The sequence below is a fragment of the Grammomys surdaster genome, unplaced genomic scaffold, assembly GCF_004785775.1.
Source record: "Grammomys surdaster isolate TR1022 unplaced genomic scaffold, NIH_TR_1.0 316, whole genome shotgun sequence".
In the NCBI taxonomy this organism is placed as follows: Eukaryota; Metazoa; Chordata; class Mammalia; order Rodentia; family Muridae; genus Grammomys; species Grammomys surdaster.
Genome location: NW_021604735.1, coordinates 554,137 through 568,754, shown reverse-complemented (window position 1 = coordinate 568,754; position 14,618 = coordinate 554,137). Strand labels below are relative to the sequence as shown.

Sequence of the window (14,618 nt, the reverse complement as noted above, 5' to 3'; positions counted from 1 at the left end):
GGACTGATGCGCAGGCGCCGCACTGTGGCGGAGGCGTCCGAGGCCTGACGTAGGTGTAGGGAGGAGGGCGTGGTTCTCTAAATGATCGTCGCTGGTGGAAGGAGGAGGGTCGCAAGAACGACTGGACCATTTCAGGGGAAGAGGAATTTTGTCAACCTGGATGTTTTAGTGCTTGTTTGTTTTCAATTCAGAGACTATTTTAGATAATCTATTGCATTTTATTGACAACAGTTCTTGAGACAGTTGTGATAGAGTCCTTTGCCTACTATATCATTCTCCCCTCGGGCTCTCCTAAGTCCTTCTAATTCTAATGAGATGGGCGGGAAGAAGGGGGAAAGGCTAGGTCGCTTATGAATAATTCATGAGCCCGCCTCTTCCGCTGGGAATGTACACACCCCCTGGAAACGTGCTGACGCACGCTGCGTGCATCGAACCTAAGGAAACGACGTCATACTCCCCGCCCCTAGGGCGAAGGGGGCGGAGCATCACTTCCAGCACGTGTTGGCCCTTCAACCCGCGCAAGCCCAGAAGGCCTGTGCGCAGGCGCTCTCTAGGAGGGGCGGGGATGGGGGGAGGAAGGAGGCGGGGCAGGGAGGTTGTTGGGTTTAGAGCCGGGCGGAGACGACGGAGCCTCATTCCTCAGGAACAAGGGTCGGGTGTCAAGGAGACCTTCTCACACCAGCTCCCGTTCCCCGCCTACGGTGGGTGGGATCGCACGGCAGAGACAAAGGATATCAGTAGGGCTTGGACTTAGCAGCGAAGGGAAGTCGGGTGTCCGTGTGGGGCGGTGGGCGTCTCGGGCTGGGGGGGAGGGTGAGACTATTAGGGAGGGGGGGCTGTATTTAAACTCTCGGAGCCGTTAAGTTGGGTCTCACTCCCGATGCGCGCGCAGCCTGGGTGGTGGCGGAGCGCGCATGCGTGGGCCTTGGGCGAGCGGAACGCGCGCCCGTCGTGCGCGCTCGCGGCAGAGTGGTAGTGGCGGCGGAGAAAGGGTGTCAGCGCACGCGCAGTTGCTTCCTCGGCTTGTCCGGGTCTCGCGGGCATCTTGTTTTGGTCTCGCGGGCGAGTGGAGCGCGCTTGGTGTGTCGCGGGAGGGAGGTGGAGGCGCTGGGGCGCGAGGCAGAGCTGCGCGCGCACTCGGGGAAGGAGGGAGTGAGGTGGTCTTAGGAAGGATTACAGGGGGCTTCCCCTTGGTCTCTTCTCAGTTCCCTCGCTTGGGAAGGGGAAATTAAACAGAGGAGATGATCGAGATGGCGGCGGAGAAAGAGCCCTTTCTGGTGCCGGCCCCACCGCCGCCGCTCAAAGATGAGTCGGGCGGAGGGGGCGGCCCCGAGGTGCGATCGCACCAAGAGGCTGCCTCCGGGGAGCTCCGCGATGGGACAGAACGCGGGCCGGGCCCACGCGCGCACCCGGCCGGGGCCGCAGCCAGCGGAGGGGGCGGCCCCCAGGCACAGGCGCATGGGGAGCCCCACGGGCGAGCCACCGCTCCTGCGGACGTGGGGGAGGAGCGCCGGGGAGGGGGCGGGACAGACCTGGGTCCCCCAGCCCCTCCTCGACCCCGCAATGGCTACCAGCCCCACCGACCCCCTGGGGGTGGTGGGGGCAAAAGAAGAAATAGCTGTAACGTGGGGGGAGGGAGCGGTGGAAGCTTCAAACATCCGGCCTTCAAGAGGCGCCGGCGAGTGAATTCGGACTGCGACTCTGTGTTACCGTCCAATTTCCTTCTGGGGGGTAATATATTTGATCCACTGAACCTGAATAGCCTCCTGGATGAGGAAGTGAGTCGCGCACTCAATGCGGAGACCCCAAAGTCATCCCCACTTCCGGCCAAGGGGCGAGACCCTGTGGAGATCCTCATCCCCAAAGATATCACTGACCCGCTCAGTCTCAACACTTGCACTGATGAAGCCCATGTAGTGCTTGCCTCGCCACTCAAGATTGGTCGCAAGCGCCATAGACACCGGGGACCGCACCACCAGCAGCAGCAGGCGTCTGGAGGGAATGATAACCACTCTGTGCTGCCTACTGACCCTCTCACGCCCTCACTCCATGGGGAGGGCGTTACGCAGCAGCAGCACAGAAGCCAGAACCGTGATGCCCCTCAACCCTATGAACTCAACACAGCCATCAACTGCAGGGATGAAGTTGTGTCTCCCCTTCCATCTGCCCTGCAGGGTTCCTCAGGCTCCCTTTCTGCCCCTCCTGCTGCCTCAGTTACCTCTGCACCTTCCACTTCCTCCTCCTCTCGACATCGCAAACGTCGCAGGACTTCCAGCAAGTCAGAGGCAGGGGCTAGGGGTGGAAGCCAGGGTTCCAAGGAAAAGGGCAGAGGGAGTGGGGGAGGCCGTCACCACCACCCTCTACCTACGACTGGCTTCAAAAAGCAACAGCTCAAGTTCCAGTATGGGAATTACTGCAAGTACTATGGCTATCGCAATCCTTCCTGTGAGGACGCGCGCCTTAGGGTGTTGAAGCCCGAGTGGTTTCAAGGCCGGGACGTCCTAGATCTGGGCTGCAACGTTGGCCATCTGACCCTAAGTATTGCCTGCAAGTGGGGCCCAGCCCGCATGGTGGGGCTGGACATTGATCCACGGCTTATCCACTCTGCCCGCCAAAATATACGACACTACCTGTCCGAGGAGCTTCGTCTCCAAGCTCAGACTTCTGAGGGGGACCCAGGGACAGAGGGGGAGGAAGGGACTGTCACTGTCCGAAAAAGAAGCTGCTTCCCAGCCTCACTGACAGCCAGCCGGGGTCCCATCGCTGCACCCCAAGTGCCCTTGGATGGAGCGGACACATCTGTCTTCCCCAACAATGTCGTCTTCGTCACGGTAAGAGTCCAAAGGCTCTTGGAATAGGGTCCAAATGTGAAGATGAGATTAAATAGGAATGTGTTGGGGGGATGGTCATGACCCAGAGGTGTCCATGCATCTGTTCCTCCATACAAGAACCATCTCCTGGAGAGAACAGTCTGCATTGGCCAGAGAATCTCTACTGGGTGTTGTCTCTCTGCTCCTATAACGTGGAAAGTGGGATCTCTACCTTCAGGCTCTAACATCTGGTCCTTTCTCATGACTACAAACAAGGATCTCATCCCCAACATAGGGGGCTGACTTGTCTTGCTTCCAACTGGGACTATAATCCAGACAATCAACCTTCCCTTGAGGGTAACCTCTACTGTTCAGTCCAGATGGAACCTTGTCCTCAAATCTCCTGGGGGAGCCTGAAGTTGGGTGTCTCGGGGAGAGCAAACACTCCGGTATATGTAGTTTGGGGCCTTTGATAGGGACTTTGTTTGCTTCAGCTGTTTTTTGTTTCCCTAGATACAGCACAGACTGTTGAAATTACTCGTCAGGAACCCAGTAGGCTTGTTTTTCCCCTGCTGTCTGGATAGTGAGAGAAGGGCAGTGCAGACAGGACTCTACCTGGAGGAGAGTGCCCAGCCTGACAGCCTGTGGCCTGTCAGTGCTAGCTTCCTCCATTAAGTGCTTGTTAGACCATCCAGAGGAACTTCTGCCAGTGGCTTAGCCTGGAAAAATGTCTTCCCGGGAGTGGCGATGAGTTTACCTTCTTTTAAAAAAGGTTTCCTAAGGTTATCTTGTTAGAGAAAGAATACACTTGAAACACGACTATGGAAAGAGTCTCTGTCTATAGAACTGTGGCCTTTGTGAGGTCTCCTGGGCAAGAGTAGGCAGGAGTAAAAATAAGCACAGGCTGTGGTCTTGGGAACACTTCAGTATTCTCCAGTTAACTCTTGGATAATTAGCTCAATTTCAGTCTACCCAGGCTCCCTTTTAAGTTTGTTTGGTTTAGCACCAGGAGCGGGGAAAGGAAGAAGAGAACTTGAGGCTGAAAGAAGGTGCTATTGGGAAGAGCCTCAGAAGAAGGCCACAAGGGCTGAAGTGAGGTTGTGTTGTATGTAGGACTTCCTCAGTCTGTAGGTGGCTGTGGGGCCAGTGGTGCTTCTCGTCCATCTTTGACACTCTTCCCTCTTCTGGCCCACAGGGTAACTATGTCCTGGACCGAGATGAGCTAGTGGATGCCCAACGACCAGAGTATGATGTGGTGCTCTGCTTGAGCCTCACCAAATGGGTGCACCTGAACTGGGGAGATGAGGGGCTGAAGCGAATGTTCCGCCGGATCTACCGACATCTGCGCCCTGGGGGGATTCTGGTCCTGGAGCCCCAACCGTGGTCCTCCTATTGCAGGAGAAAGTCTCTCACGGTGAGTTGGATTTCTGTAGAGAGGGAATAATCGTCTTATTTTTATTGGGGATTGAGCCCCTTACCTCACATGTGGCAGGGATGGTGTTTTCTCTACCAGTGAGCTACAGCCCCAGCCCTTTCTCCAAGACTGTTTTTGTGTGTAGCCTTGGCTGTCCTGAAACTTACTCTGGACCAGCCTTCTAAGGACTGGACCACCACCAACTAGTCAGCCCCTTTTTATTTGGGACTGGCTAAGCTGCTGACCTGAACTAGCTCTGTAGTGCAGGCTGATCTTGAACTTTTCATCCTCCAGCTCAGACTTTCTGAGCAAGGAAAAAGTATGTCATAATTGGTCAAGGAAACTGGTGCTAAGTAGAAGCGACCCCTTCCCTTTCCCCAGGAAACAATCTATAAGAACTACTTCCGAATCCAGCTGAAGCCAGAACAGTTCAGTTCCTACCTGACATCCCCAGAGGTGGGTTTCTCCAGCTATGAGCGTGTGGCCACACCGAGTAACACCTCCAGAGGTAAGCTCTCGTTTGTTGGCTGGGAGGTCCTGGCTGCAAGGGTCCAGGCCTTGTGGAAAACCCCAAGGCCCTACCCACCTGCCTCTGTCTTCCCTTCAGGCTTCCAGCGCCCGGTGTACTTGTTCCACAAGGCTCGATCCCCCAGCCACTAAGTGGCCTTTTGAGTTAGAAGTTGTGAAGAGGCTGCCCTTGCTGCTCCTGAGGACCTGGGGGAAGAGGAAATTATCCCAAGGTCTTTCCTGTCTAACTCCAAAAAGTTTCTCCTTTTCTTGGATCTGTAAAGAGAGCTTTTCCTAAGTTGCTACCCCACGTATCCTCCCTGACACCTCTGGCACTTGAGCAAGCCCAACTGTGCTGGAATTACATCAGCTTCCTCCGTGGCATGGACTGTTTGCCGACTCTGTCCTCCTAGGACATGGGAAGGGGGAATGTCAAATTCTCTAGGCCCTTCCTCCTGTTCTCGGAGGATTTCCCGCTTCTCCTCAGCCTTTGTTCCTAACTGCACTTAAATGGACCGTGGATGGACTAAGGGTGTTAAAGGGAGTTTGGTAAGGAGACACAGCTACTGTGACAGTCCTGCTGTCCCCCGGTGGGAGGGAGCTGGGTTTGGAATGTGAGAACAGCACAATAAACTTGATAACTAGGGCGGTGGCCCCCGCACCTGTGTCCAGCACTTTCTATCAGAGGTAGTAAGTACCTCGTAGTAGGACTGTGCTCCCTTTGCCCATCCTAGTCTCTTGAGGGTGGTTTTTATTGGGTGTGGTGGTACATAGGCCTTTTATTCCAGCACTTGGGAAGCAGAGACAGGCAGGATCTGAAGGTGTGAGGCCAGCCTGGGTTGACTGCATAGTGTCAGTGTCTCAAAGAGGTAGGAGTTAGGGAGGTTGGTAGTTTGGGAGACTATTAGTACCTGTCTTAGAGTTACTATTGCTATGAAACACCATGACCAAAGAAAGTTGAGGAAGAGGTTTATTCAGCGTATGTTTCCACAGGAAGGCAAGAACCAGGAGGCAGGAGCTAATGTAAAAGCCATTGAGGGGTGCTTATTGAATTGCTCCTTGTAGGTTGCTCACCCTTACAGACTCCGGGACCACCAGCCCACAGCAAGCCAGACCCTCTCATCAACCACTAATTAAGAAAATGTCCTGTAGGGTTGTCTACTGCCTCATCTTACAGAGGCATTTTGTCAGTTGAGGCTCCCTCTTCTCTGCTAACTAGCTTGCATCAAGGTTGATAGAAACTAGGCAGTACAGTGCCCTTCTACACTGCTTAAGATGGGAGTGGATCCAAATTGCCTTCCTCAAAAAAAAACCCAGATAAGTGTTTGTGTATGGAAGTTTGCGGCAGGCTGACTTTAGCGGGCTTGGCAGTGGAGGTAAAATGGAACCAGAAATGGTTAATAGCCCAGAGCCACAAACCTGCTCCAGGACCCTTGATGGAATGAGATACTTGGGTGGTTTGCAAAGTGGAGGTCTTGATGAGTCTGTCAAGAGCAGCTGGAACCTTGAACCCTGAGCACTCTCCTGTTAGTCCCAGACAACATGGGCAACACTCAGATAAAAGGAAGCAAGCCAAGTCTCCTTTGAAGCAATCATTTAATGTTAAAACTCACATTTGGGTAAGGACTTTTTGCTCAGAAGTATTTGAATAACCAGGTGTAGTGGTACATGCCTTTAGTCCCAGCACTTGGGAGGCAGAGGCAGGCAAGTCTCTTGAGTTTAAGACCAACTCAAGACTACATAATGAGTTCCAGGACAACCAGAGCTACGTAGAGAGACAAATGGGCAGTGTGTGTGTGTGTGTGTGTGTGTGTACTGTTGTTTTGAGACAGTGTCAACTAACTTAGGTTGGCCTGGAATGCCTGCTCCTGTGAACACCTCAAGTGTTCATCACACCCAGTCAAAGTGGAATCTAAAGCACTCTGACTACTGTTTGCCTATACTCTTGCACACTCACTCTGGGGATTGAACCCAGGGCTTTGTACATGCTTCACCAGATACTACCACTGATCTGAACCTACACAGCCTGAAACCATATCAAAATAACATATGTAGCTCAGACTGCCCTTGGACATAGAATCCTTCTGCCTCGGCCTCCCAAGTGCTGGGACATGCACGTTGCCTCAGTGTCGGGCTAAGGCTCAAGTTCTAATTATAATTAAAACAAAGGTAGTGATTTAAGTGGAGAGGAAGGGCTGACCTCACACTAAGGACAATGCTTTCCACTTGCCATCATGGGGGAGTGGGGAGGTCCACCTACAGGACCTAAGACCCTGAAGCAGTTTAATCCTATCTATGCTCTCAAGAAGAGTTTGGTAAGGGGGGGGGGGGGCGGTGAAAGGAACATTTTATTCTATGAAAAAAAAGTTCTAACAAAAGATGCAGACTAGCAATTCCGAAGTTTTGAGGTCTATGCTTCCCAGCGCCTCAGCATCCGATGCATGAGAAAGGTATCTTCTGAAGGGCGGGGCCGGGCTTGAAGCCTTAGCGGGGGCAGCCCATCCACTGTCAAGTGCGGAGATTCGTACCACAGAGAATCCTGGTTGCACAGCTTGGTCATGTCTGGCCCCGGCCCGAGCACCTCCTGTGGGAAGGTGAGGCAGGTTACACTCCAGGTGAGGGGACAGAGCCCAGCGGGTAAGGGCTGTCCAGGTCCCTGGATCCCTTCCTTCACCTTCGGGGGCGGGGCTCGGGGCTGCGGTGGCAGCATCGCCAGCTTCTCCCTCAGCGCCGCGCTCAGGACCTGCTCCTCGGGCACCTGCAGACTCACCAGGTCTCGGTAGAGCCGCTTAGAGCGCGGCACGTTCAACCCTGCGAGCGCAGGGAAGGCAGGGGTGAGGGACGCCCTTCACCCAGACCACCGCGCGGGGCCGGCCGCCTGACCCCCTCACCCTCCGCCACGGCCTCCTCCAGGACACAGCGGGTCTGGAACGACTTTCTCAGCTGCTCCTCCACCGCCTTCGCGGCATCAAACTGGCCGCTGGCGACAGCGGCGCGCGCGTTCTGCAGCTCGAGACTCAAAGCCAGGCTGCTCTGCAGGGCCGGCGCCTCCAGCTCGTGGCTGTCGCCCGGTGCACCGGCCGCCGGCAGCGGCTCGGACCGGACCGGGGAGAGCGGCGCCAGTCGGAAACGAACCTGGGAGTAGAGGACGGAACGGTGAGCGGCGGATTCCGGGGCGCTCGGCGGGCAGGGGGCCGGGCCTTAACGCTGCTCACCTGCCGCCCCCTCCGGCTACCGCCCCGCCGCCCCTTCCGCTGACCCGGGCTGTTCTTCCGCTGCTTCGGACTCTCGGGCAGCGGGCTCGGGCTCAGGCTCAAGTCCAAGCCCGGCTCGGGTTCTGGGGCACGGGGTTCCGGGGCTCGGGGCTCCGGGGGTGGCCCCGGGGCCTCCAGGGCCTCTTCGCTTTCGGTGGACTCTAACGCGGACACCCCGAAGCCCATCATCTCGTTCTCAGAGTTCGGGGTTTCGGGACACGGTGTCACCTCTTTCCTCCCACCCTCCGGGGCTACCACTACCGGAAACCGTTAGCCCTTACCCACCGGCGTAAGACAACAAGCCCGCCGCGCCACTCCATTGGTTCTGCTGGACGTCACTCCCACCACTCCGCCCTCCAGCTTCCGGACACACTTCCGCCCTCACACGCTAACTTTGCCTTTAAGGCGGGACGTTAGGGTGACGGTGCCCTAGGTACTCTACGGATTCCCATCACGACTACTTTTCCTTTAGGGAACGCGGATGTGGCGTCCTTGCCTGTCACACTCTACTGCTCATTTGTTCTGGGATTAAAGTGTTAGTGCTCTTTCACTGTAACAAAATGCTTGCTGCTCTCACATCTAGAGGTCCTGCGCTACAGGCCCTCCCTCCTTCCCCCCTCCGTCCCCCCCGTTCCTGAAGGTTTTGATCATTTTTTGAACGCCGATCAAAGCTTCACTATACGTGGAAGCAGACTCATTGCAAAATACCTGGATTCTGATATTTGAGTAAGGAAGTACTATAGGAATTGACGGAATGTTGCCTTAATTTTAAATCTATATCCTGGGGCAAGATGACTCAGGATAAAGGCGATTGCCACCAAGCCTGACAATCTGAGCTCGATTCCAGGGTCACAGGAGGTGGAAGGAGAGGACTGACTGCCACAAGTTGTCCTCTGATCCACACTTAGGCTAAGTAAAATCCACATCTTAGTCTCTCACTCCACCACAAACACCAGAGAGGGAGGGGGAGGGGGAGAGGGAGGGAGGGGGGGGGGGGGGGGAGGGAGGGAGAGAGAGAGAGACAGAGAGAGAGAGAGAGAGGAGAGAGAGAGAGAGAGACAGAGAGAGAGACAGAGAGAGAGAGGAGAGAGGAGAGAGAGAGAGAGAGAGAGAGAGAGAGAGAGAGAGAGAGAGAGAGGAGAGAGAGAGAGAGAGAAATGATAGCTTGGAAGTTGGAAGCAGAAAAAGGATCAATCTGGAGTTACTCAGGGCCAGTCTTGGTAAACAGCGACCGGGTTAACTAAACCTCCAAAATGTGACGTCTGACTTCCTATCTTTGGACAGTCGGAAATGTGTATACACATGTTCACTTTTATTCATAGCCCCAAACTAGAAATGGCTTTCAGTAGATAAAGGGTTAAAACGTGGTACACAAATACCATGAAAGAGCACTCAGCAATAACGGAGAACAAACTATTGATATAGTATAAGAACTAGAGTGGGTGACCCCCTGTGCCAGTCTGCAAAGAGTAGACAATGTGTAGTTTCTCTTACACTGTTCAGAAATGATAAAAGTTTAACAGAGTGTGATGGTGCAAGCCTGGAATCTTAGTATCGGAGGCAGCACAGGAGGAACTGGAATTCAGAGTCATCCTCAGCTACACAGGAAATGTAAGACCAGCCCAGGCTAAAAAGGGCTAAAGGGAGAGGAAAGGGAGGAGATTCGGACCTCTCTGTATTAATTTTTTGTTTGTTTGTCTGTTTGTTTGAGATAGGGTCTCAGTATGCATTTCTGGCAATTCTGGAACTCATTTTCTAGACCAGATGGCCTCAAACTCCCAGAAATCTACCTGCCTCTGTCTCCTGAATGCTGGAATTAAAGGCATGCAGCACCACACCCAGCAAAAATATGATTTTTTTATCTTCACAATTTTTTCTCTTTATGAGGTGCAGAAAGGAGCTTCCAGTTACAACATTGCCTGATTCTGTGGTTCTTCAACACCAACCAAAATAAAACAAAGCAGAGGTTCTGTTTGTCTTCATTGATGATCTAGATGGTCATAAGAAGTTGAATGCGGAGGCTGGGTCTCTTGGGGCAGTGGCAGGAAGCAAGTGTGGAACTATCCATAGAGCATTCATCAACAATGGGCTCCACTGTAGATCCCCAGAAGAAATAGGAATGTCGTAATCCAGAAGCTGGCACCCAGGAGATGGCAGGAACACTGGAGATAGCTCACAGGACAGTGTGCTTGCTGCAGAAGCATTAGAGTCAGTTCAGAGCCGGGCAGTGGCAGTTCACGCCTCTATTTCAACACACAGGTGGCAGAGACAGGCAGATCTCTGAGTCTAAGACCAGCCTGGTCTATAGAGTGAGTTCCAGGACAGCCTGCGCTATACAAAGAAACCCTGTCTTGAAAAAATAAAAAGTAATAAATAATAAATAAATAAATAAACAAAAAAGGAAAAGAAAGGAATAAGAAAGAATCTGAGTTTGGATCCCCAGCATCTATGTAAAACCCAGTAAGCCCAATGCTGGATCCCAGGGTCTCAGTGGCCAGCCAGCCTAGGCAAAACATTGAGTTCCAGGCACATCAAGTCCCTGCCTTAATAAGGTGGGCAGAGTGAGAGGAAGATACCTGCTGTTCATTTCCGGTCTCTACACACACACGTGAATGGGATGACTGCACCTACACACACAGGTGTGCACACAGGTCCGCATACAGCTGTACACGCAGGTGTGCACACACAAATGCACACACAGGTGCACACACATGCATATAGCACACGCATTAAAAGAAAACCAGCAGCTAATGCTGATGGTTGTGAAAGCAGGCTGACCAGTACACAGTGTCTACATTTGGATGAGCCTGTGACTCCTGTGACTAAAAGGGTTTCTCCTTTGAATGTCAAACACAGCTCAAACCTTAAAGGTAATGAGATACTTCATTGTGAAATCAAAAGGAGAGTGACCCTGGTCCAGAGACAGATTCAGATCACCCCAAATACCACAGCCCAATACGGTAACAGGGTCATAAACCTTGGTTACATTAACAAAGAACAAAGATGATCATAAGTCAAAGTATCTCTCACACACCTGGCTGGAACATCAGGTTGGTGGGCTAGAGCAGAGAGGCCATCTCTGTCTCTGCTATAGGAGACCTGGGATGAGAGCCAAGGACATTTTCAGCCTTTGAGTTGGGGAAGCTGTTTGTACTTTTCTAAAAAAATAAAAGATTTTACCTGGTAGTTTCAAGGATGTTAGATCAAATACAAGAGCTGGGCAATGAATGATTTATTAGAAGGGCTAGGAAAATGTGTGTGTGTGTGTGTGTGTGTGTGTGTGTGTGTGTGTGTGTGTGTATGAATTTCACTTTCCACTTTTTTTCCCCTTCCCTTCTCCCTCCCCCACCCCACACTCTGCTCACTCCTGCCCCGGCTCACTTCCGCTTTTTTTTTTTTTTTTTAAGAAAACCCAGTGTGGGCTGGAGAGATGGCTCAATGGTTAAGAGCACTGACTGTTCTTCCAAAGGTCCTGAGTTCAATTCCCAGCAACCACATGGTAGCTCACAACCATCTGTCATGGGATCCAATACCCTCTTCTGGTGTGTCTGAAAACAGGGTACAGTGTACTCACATACATAAAAAATAAATAAGTAAATCTTTTTTAAAAAAAAAGGAAAAGAAAATAAAACCCAATGAGAGGTCAGCAAGATAGCTCAGTGGGTCAAGGTGCTTGCTGCCAAGCTGAATTTGTTCCCTGAGGACGCCACAGTAGAAGAAGAGATCCAGCTCCAGCCAGTTGTCCTCTGACTTACATACAGACACAGCTCATAGCATGAGCTAGTCTACGCCCACATCTAAAAATAAATGTTACAATTTAAGGGGGGGGGACTATTTTGTAGTTCGCGGTGGTGTACGCCTTTATTCCCAACACTTGGGATGCAGAGGAAGGTAGGTCTCTGAGTTCGAGGCCAGCTTGGTGTACTTTACTTTTCTATTTTGTTTTATGTGTGTGTCTGTGTGCCTGAGTGAGTATATGTGCACCACATGCCTGCAGGTGCCCTTCAGAGACAGAGAGAGCATGGGTTCCCTGGAACCCGAGTTGCAGGCAGTTGTGAGCTGCCTGATACGGATTCTGGGAACTGAACCTGAGTTCTCTGCAAGAGGAGTGTCTTAGTTAGGGTGTTACTGCTGTCAACAGACACCATGACCAAGGCAACTCTCATAAGGACAACATTTAATTGGGGCTGACTTATAGGTTCAGAGGTTCAGTCCATTATCATCAGGGCGGCATCCAGGCAGGCATGGTGCCGGAGGAGCTGAGAGTTCTACATCATCTGAAGGCTGCTAGCAGAATATTCACTTTCAGGCAGCTAGGACTAGGGTATTAAAGCCATGCCCACAGTGACACACCTACTCCAACAAGGCCACACCTCCTAATAATGCCACTCCCTGGCCCAAGCATATACAAACCACGACAAGGAGCAGATACTGGTAACCACTGAGCTGTCTCTCCAGCCCCTTATCCTCTCCCTTACCTCTTTCATAAAGACATCCTCTCCTCGAGACATGCTAGAACACAATTCTCACACACCCAGTGAAGATTTACTTTCCCTGCTTCTGGCTTACTCAGTATTATTTTAGGCCTCGAAGAGAGTCATCATACTCACTAACTCATAACCCTAAATCCTTTTCCCCCGCTTTGAGACAAGATCTGTGAACCAAGCTGGCCTTGAACTCACTATGTAGCCCACAGTGACTTTGAACTCCTCATCGTCCTGTGTCCGCCTCTGAATTGTTGGGATTCGAAGTGTGTGCCATCATAACTGGGTTTCTGGCACCGGAGGTGGAAGCCAGGACCTTATGCATGCAAGGTGGGGCACTCTACCAACTAAGCCACATCCCCTGCTCTCCTTATATTCTTTGTTTTTGTTTTTGTTTTAGGTTTTTCGAGACAGGGTTTCTCTGTGTAGTCCTGGCTGTCCTGGAACTCACTCTGTAGACCAGGCTAGCCTTGAACTCTCGAACTCAGAAATCTGCCTGCCTCTGCCTCCCAAGTGCTGGGATTAAAGGCATGTGCCACCGCCGCCCAGCACTCTCCTTATATTCTTTAACTGATGTGTTTATTTTTATTTACCTTGATGTTCTTCCTGAATGTTTTGTTTTGTTTTAAACACTTTTTAAAAAGTGTATTACGTATACAGCATTCTACCTGCATGTATGCCTGCAGGACAGAAGAGGGCGCCAGATCTCATTACAGATGCTTGTGAGCTGCCATGTGATTGCTGGGAATTGAACCCAGGACCTCTGGAAGAGCAGACTATCTCTCTGAGCCATCTATCGCTCCAGCTCCTGCCTGCATGTGTATCTGTGTAAGGGTGTCAGATCCCATGGAACCAGAGTTACAGTTGTGAGCTGCCATGTGGGTGCTGGGAATTGAACCCAGGTCCTTTAGAAGGGCAGCCAGTACTCTTAATGGATGAGCCATCTTTCCAGCTCCCATTTACAGCATTTTTTCTTCCAAGACAGGGTTTCTCTGTGTAGCCCTGGCTGTCCTGGAACTTGCTCTGTAGAACAGGCTGGCCTTGAACTCACAGATCTGCCTGACTCTACCTCCCAAAGACTGGGATTAAAGGTGTGTGCCACCACTGCCTGGCACCAGGGTCTTTTTAATAGCAGCTAATGTGTAACGAGTCATTATAATGTGTGTCCTCTGACTCTTCAAACAATCTCATGACTCAGATTTGAACCCCACTTTACACCTGAAAAAACGAGAGGCTCAGAACAGTTAACTAACTCACTACACATCCAGGAAGTAGCTTTCAGCCACTTCTGGTGCCTTTGGTTTTTCCTTTGTGACAGTGTCTCCTGTATCTCTGGCTGATCTTAAATTTTCTGTGTAGCTACTATGCCCTTGAACTCCTGATCCTCCTGCCTCTACCTCCAAAATATTTTGAAATTGTAGGTTCGTGCTACCGTGCCAAGCTCAAAGGACATTTTTCAACACAGAGATGGGAGGATTAGGTCAGATATTTAGAAACAATAGGCCCAGGACACAATGATTAAAAGCAAGAACTGTGTTAGTCTGAGATTGACGTTAGTTGCTGGGCTAAGCAAGCATCATTAGATGTCTTTGTATAAGGCAGTGGCAGCTTGTTTGCAAGTATGTGATTCTAGCCTTAAAAATTGGAGATGAGGCCGAGCAGTGGTGGCGCACGCCTTTAATCCCAGCACTTGGGAGGCAGAGGCAGGTGGATTTGAGGCCAGCCTGGTCTACAGAGTGAGTTCCAGGGCAGCCAGGGCTACACAGAGAAATCCTGTCTTGAAAAACAAAACAAAAAAAAAAAAAAATTGGAGATGAAGCCAGGTATGGTGACACACACCTTTAATCCCAGCAGAGGCAGACAGATCTCTGAGTTCGAGCGTAGCCTGGTCTACAAAGTGAGTTCCAAGACAGCCTGTCCTGAAAAAGGGCAGAGGGATGAAACAGGCAAGTTATCACTATGTATTCCAGGCTGGCCATTACTTAAAACTTTTCATTACATTGTGTGTGTGTGTGTGTGTGTGTGTGTGTGTAAGTGTAACTACCATATGTGGAGGTCACAGGTCCACTTGGAGTTGGTTTTCTCCTTTCAGCAGATGGGTAAATCAAACTCAGATGAAACTCAGGTTGTCAGCCTTGGTGACAAGTGT

The 14,618-nt window shown here is 51.6% G+C and overlaps 2 protein-coding genes across 3 annotated transcripts; one reads left to right on the top strand and one right to left on the bottom strand.

The window, feature by feature from the left end:
* The first annotated feature begins 593 nt into the window (after positions 1-593).
* Positions 594-5,392, top strand: Mepce (methylphosphate capping enzyme). The gene is made up of 4 exons (XM_028777829.1): positions 594-2,831; positions 4,006-4,224; positions 4,606-4,732; positions 4,832-5,392. The coding sequence occupies exons 1-4, from the start codon at positions 1,242-1,244 to the stop codon at positions 4,882-4,884; spliced, it is 1,989 nt and encodes a 662-aa protein (XP_028633662.1). The 5' UTR covers positions 594-1,241; the 3' UTR covers positions 4,885-5,392.
* Positions 5,393-6,310: 918 nt separating this feature from the next.
* Ppp1r35 (protein phosphatase 1 regulatory subunit 35) lies at positions 6,311-8,264 on the bottom strand. 2 transcript variants are annotated; one of them, XM_028777853.1, is made up of 4 exons: positions 7,947-8,264; positions 7,623-7,866; positions 7,406-7,542; positions 6,311-7,315 (listed from the first exon to the last, which is right to left on the bottom strand). In XM_028777853.1, the coding sequence occupies exons 1-4, from the start codon at positions 8,172-8,174 to the stop codon at positions 7,142-7,144; spliced, it is 783 nt and encodes a 260-aa protein (XP_028633686.1). In that variant the 5' UTR covers positions 8,175-8,264; the 3' UTR covers positions 6,311-7,141. The 2 variants fall into 2 exon arrangements, with proteins under 2 accessions (XP_028633686.1, XP_028633687.1); XM_028777854.1 differs by lacking the exon at positions 7,406-7,542.
* Positions 8,265-14,618: the final 6,354 nt, after the last annotated feature.